The following is a 5,301-nucleotide window of genomic DNA, read 5'->3' as shown; positions in this document are numbered from 1 at the left end:
ATGATATGTAACAAAAAATCGAATTACATAAAAACGCAAATTCTCATATGCGAATTAATCGCTTTTAAGCACAGAAAATGTTTGATTCTCGATTCACAGTATATTTCAAATTTAGAGACATTTCGTTACAAGGAATTTTATAAAATTGCATTTATATATTTAAAATTTTCGCAATAATATATTTTCTTAATTTGGCAACAATATATTTTCTTTATTAGCATTTTGTAAAAAATAAGTTTGTTGATTATTGATCTGAATGTTATTCAGAAAAATTTCTAATTTTTCCAAAACACAAAGTTCTCCTATCAATTATTGCTTTTATTTTAGATTTTTTGTAGTCTCCTGCATGTATCCAGCAATTATTGCACGTGTACTGTGAGCAACGTGTTAAAATCGAGAAACAAATATTTCTGCGACCTGAGAGCGTTTCCATAATATCATTTTGCTACAGATAAGAACAACGAAACGATCTAGTTGGCGCGAGATCGCTCAGAAGGGCAGGCCAATCTCGAAGGCATTGATCAGCGCGGAGCCGGAATCGTAGACACCAATAACGCCGAAGAGAACGCCAAGGAAAATGACGAAGCAATCGTAAGCGACGGCGCTCCACTCCATTGAGTTCCTCTTCAACTTCAAATGGAAATAGCAGGGCCAGATAAACGAAAGCATGGTCCCGGTAAAAGAACCGATGAAACCCATCAATATGCTGAAGTGCGGTATGAAGATTGCCATTAAAATGGTGAACACGATTACGCCGATCTTCCAAGCCAGACCCCAGACTTTGAGTTCCCGATCTACTGTCCAGATGGTTGGGAAGATTGTTTTCGGTCGACCGCGGAAGAAGGCGCGCTCGAGGAGTTCGCAGGCCGCGTAATATGGCAACGGGTACGAGAGTACCGCTTTAACGACCAGACACAAGTTCACCAGGCCCTTGAAGCCGGCTGAGTGTAGGTTGTTTGTGATCACCTGCTGTGTATCGTTCTGGAACGTCAGGAAGCAGATCCAGCCAAAGAGTGACTTGAACGCTGCCGCAGCGATGTGGCTCCAATTTAGCATCCAGTCAAACTTAGAGCGATCGATGAGATTGCCTTCGAGGGTCGGCAAAAAGATCTGCGATGTATAGCTGAAGACGATCACACCAAGTGAGATCGGGAAATTTTCCATGTCAATCGTCCACTTCACCTTCGACCAGCCCCAGTCACCAATCTCCAGGATACAGTAACCGATGATGATCGCGTTGATGAAGAGGTGAGACATTGTGCACCAGAAACTCAACACGGAGACATGCTGCAGGGACTTGAGGAAGCCAAGTGGCAGCAGAAATATGCCGATTAGCATCATCCAGCTGCGGGTGTCGATGGCGCCCTCGGGGAAGGTACCAATCATCAGATCGCCGCACACGACCACGTACAGAATGCAGGTCATCAGCAACTCAATGATCTGCGCAATATTGACGGCACGGGCGCCCCACGTCGGCCCGAAGCACTCCTTGGCGATAGCTACATACGAATCTCGTACGCGTACACGTTGACCCGTCACCGTGTCTAGCTCGTAGAGGCACTCGACTAGGATCTTGCCGGTGTAGCAGCAGATGTGCGCGATGCCGATCATTGCGGCGATCGCCCAATAACCGCCACGTAAGACGGCGAACGGCAAAGAAACGATGAACATTCCCTGAGAAATTTGCAGAAAAACTTACAGAAAATATAATTACAATCATATATAATAATTTCCTTTTACGATAATTTTTATAATTAAATTCATGGTAAAAAATTTTCTTATGTTATTTCATAATATATTTAAGAGTTTGTTATATTTTAAATTTATGAAAAGATTTTTGAAAAAAAATACCTTATATTTTTTCAGATTTTTATAAGCTTTCTTCAGAAATTGTAGAATGATAAAACCTTAGAATATTTCAGAATTCATATATGTATAATGTATATATGCAGGGTGTCCCATTTTAAATAATGCATTAAGATTTCTCGAAAACTATGGTAGATACGGAAAAATGTTTCAAACATAAAAGTTGTATAGTTCAGAGAGAGACATAAGAATGTACCATTGATTTGACCTTGGATGGCGTCGCCAAGGCCAGGTCAAGATTTTTTTTAATGGAACCCTCTATTTTTCATTACATTTGCTTGTAGCTTACCTCGAGAGCTTTTCAAAACACTATAATAAAATATTTTTTCATTAAGTATTTTTCGAGTTATAAGACTCGAAAGTTACAGTACAGCCGGCATTAGCATTATGCAAGTTGTCCGACCGACAGCTAAACCCTCTTGAATGTTGTTCAGGATTAGGTCCTGGATAACATTTGTCAAGATCAAGGTCATTGGAGGTTGTATCTCTTATTTTCATTTTTACGTAAAATGAATTTTTGTGCAAAAATGCAAATAAGAATAATCTCCAATGATTCTGAACAACATTCAAGAGGTTTTAGCTGTCGGTCGGACAACTTGCGTAATGCTAATGTCGATTGTACTGTAACTTTCGAGCCTTACAACTTGAAAAATACTTAATGAAAAATAACTTTATTATAGTGTTTTAAAAACCTCTTGACACCAATTATTAAATTCTGGCATCAAAAGTAGGCTGTTCCATTAAAAAAAATCAATTTGACCTTGACCTGACCTTAACGACACCACCCAAGATCAAATCAATGGTATCTTCTTCTGTCCCTCTACGAACCATACAACTTTTGTTTGAAACATTTTTCTGTATCTAGCATAGTTTTCGAGAAATCTTAATGCATTATTAAAAATGGAACATCCTGTATACAGGGTATTCCATAATTCATCCGACGGAGCTCGTGGACAGGTAGAGCGGACTAAACTGAAACGGAAAGTCCTCTACCATTTTACAATTTTCTCTGTCGGATGAATTATGGGACACCCTGTACATACTAGACTGACAAGGAAAAAAGAAAATATTTTTCTTTAATTGGCCTCTCAGTTCAAAACCTTCCATTTCGTGCCAAAAGAACATCTCTAAATTTTTATCAAAAATATTAAGATTTAGAGATCGTTAACGATTCTTAAATTAAAGTTTCGATTTTCCTTAATACATATTTGATTTGATGCAAAAATGGATTAAACCGGATTTTAAATGTGATACTGTATGTTTTTTTTGGTCGCTGCACACGATGTAATAATTCATTTAATCTTACGATATACGCCTTAAAAAATGTAGCCTGATTAAGGTGAAAAAATGATCAAATTTCGAGTTCAAGGTTGATTTTAGCAAGGTTTTAAGCGTTCAAATAGGTCGTACCCCTCAAATTGTAGGTCTGTTCACCCAGAACAAAATCCAGTTGGAATTTTCCCGGGACCTCCTACAGAGTCTTTAAAAGTTGCATTTAACTGGATTATAAAACGCTTTTAAGGACAAAAAATTTTTTTTCTATCCTTAAAAAAATTCTAAAGTTGTTTATTGTAAAATTGAGGTATTTCATTTGAGGATGTCAAAACCACAAAGCGATATACTTTAGAACACACACTTGTAAAAAAGTTTTTTTTTAAATCTTTAAAAACGTTTTATAATCCAGTTAAATGCAACTTTTAAAGGCCCTGTAGGAGGTCCCGGGAAAATTCCAACTGCAAATGAGTACATAATAAAAAAAAATATGATTTAATTAATTGAAATAGACTACATAATACGTAGCTTATTTCAATTAATTAAATCAAATTTTTTGTGTTATGTACTTATTTCATTTTCTAATAAAGAGTTTTTTATTGTCAAATTGAGGCATTTGATTTGAGGATGTCAAAACCATAAAGCGATACCTTGAAAAGCGATAAAACTTGAAAAAAATTTTTCTATCCTTAAAAGCGTTTTATAATCCAGTTAAATGCAACTTTTAAAGGCCCTGTAGGAGGTCCCGGGAAAATTCCAATTGGATCTTGTTCTGGATGAACAGACCTACAATTGAGGAGAATGATCTATTTGAACGCTTAGAACCTTGCTAAAATCAACCTTGAACTCGAAATTTGGTCATTTTTTCACCTTAATCGGCCTATATTTCTTAAGGCGTATATCGTAGGATTAAATGAATTATTGCATCGTGTGTAGTGGTCAAAAAAAACATACAGTACTATTAAAATCCGGATTAAACTATTTTTGCATCAAATCAAACATGTATTAAGGAAAATCGAACTTTGATTTAAAAATCGTTAACTAGCGATCTCTAAATCTTAATATTTTTTGATAAAAATTTAGGGGTGTTCTTTTGGCATGAAATGAAAGCTTTTAAGCTGGAAGGCCGATTAAAAAAAACTTTTTTTCTTGTCAGTCTAATATATATATGGAGCTTTCTCTGTCAAATCACGGACACCACCTCCGTCCAAAATTCAGTTCAACCAAAAAATTTCTTTCTGAGCTCAAATTGTAAATACACATGTACTTTCTTTAGCACTCTGGCCTTTTTGGAAATTCAATGTGATGGGCCTAACATGATGGCTATAGTTTACGAAGTACTAATTGAGAAGAAAAGTGTTGTGAATATCTTAAAATTTTAAGTTGATTAATTTAAAACTGTACGAGTTATCATAGCAATCATTTAGGTAAACATTTCGAGAAAAATGCGATTTACGCATTTTTCTTGGAAGTATCAGTCTTGACAGTATCAATACGCTCCTCACCCTGATGAAGTGAAAGACAAAGACGAAACGTTGGCATTAGCAATGGATCACAACACACAACGATAATCCGCAAATTCTTTAACATCTCTGAACACTTTTCTTTCTTGACTGATGTTGATGAAAATGAACCTTAGTCCATTTGAGTGATAATTTAAGAATTCTCAATCGATACTTCGTGAACAGTAGCCGTCATGTTATGATCGTCGGACAGTAGGAGAGGGTTGCTTTTGCCTACAAATCGATTGCCTACAGTACCATTTGCCTACATCCCATTTGCCTACAAATCGATTGCCTACATGTTCTGTTGCCTACAGATCGATTGCCTACATGTATTATTGCCTACAGTTCGATTACCTACATGTACTATTGCCTACATGTACTTTTGCCTACATGCATTATTGCCTACAGCTCGATTGCCTACAAGCACTTTTGCGCACAAATAAAAATTTAGGTAAAGGTATAGAATACCCATCTCACCTCCGATTTTGATGAAATTAGGCTTATTCGACGCGTTTTTGCACGAAATGAACGAATGTGGCAGAAGAAAATGCCGCTCTGGTCTCTGAATCGAGATATTTAGCGTTAAAGTTCACGGCCGTTCAGGTTAGGAAATCTGTCATACCGACTCGATATAAGCGCTATAAGCGCTATAAGTATG

At 36.7% G+C, this 5,301-nt stretch overlaps 1 protein-coding gene across 1 annotated transcript in view; it reads right to left on the bottom strand.

Annotated features, from left to right (window-relative positions):
• Positions 1-327: 327 nt before the first annotated feature.
• VGAT (vesicular GABA transporter) overlaps positions 328-5,301 on the bottom strand; it is an 18,988-nt gene continuing 14,014 nt past the window's right edge. Inside the window, exon 3 of the mRNA XM_018453272.1 lies at positions 328-1,674. Coding sequence (XP_018308774.1) covers positions 490-1,674 — 1,185 coding nt within the window. The 3' untranslated portion in view covers positions 328-489. The remainder of the gene's footprint in view (positions 1,675-5,301) is intronic.

This window comes from Mycetomoellerius zeteki, unplaced genomic scaffold, assembly GCF_001594055.1.
Source record: "Mycetomoellerius zeteki isolate Tzet28-1 unplaced genomic scaffold, Tzet1.0 scaffold374, whole genome shotgun sequence".
Classification (NCBI taxonomy): domain Eukaryota; kingdom Metazoa; phylum Arthropoda; class Insecta; order Hymenoptera; family Formicidae; genus Mycetomoellerius; species Mycetomoellerius zeteki.
The sequence above is the reverse complement of the archived record's forward strand: the minus strand, read 5'-3'. Positions and strand labels throughout refer to the sequence as shown.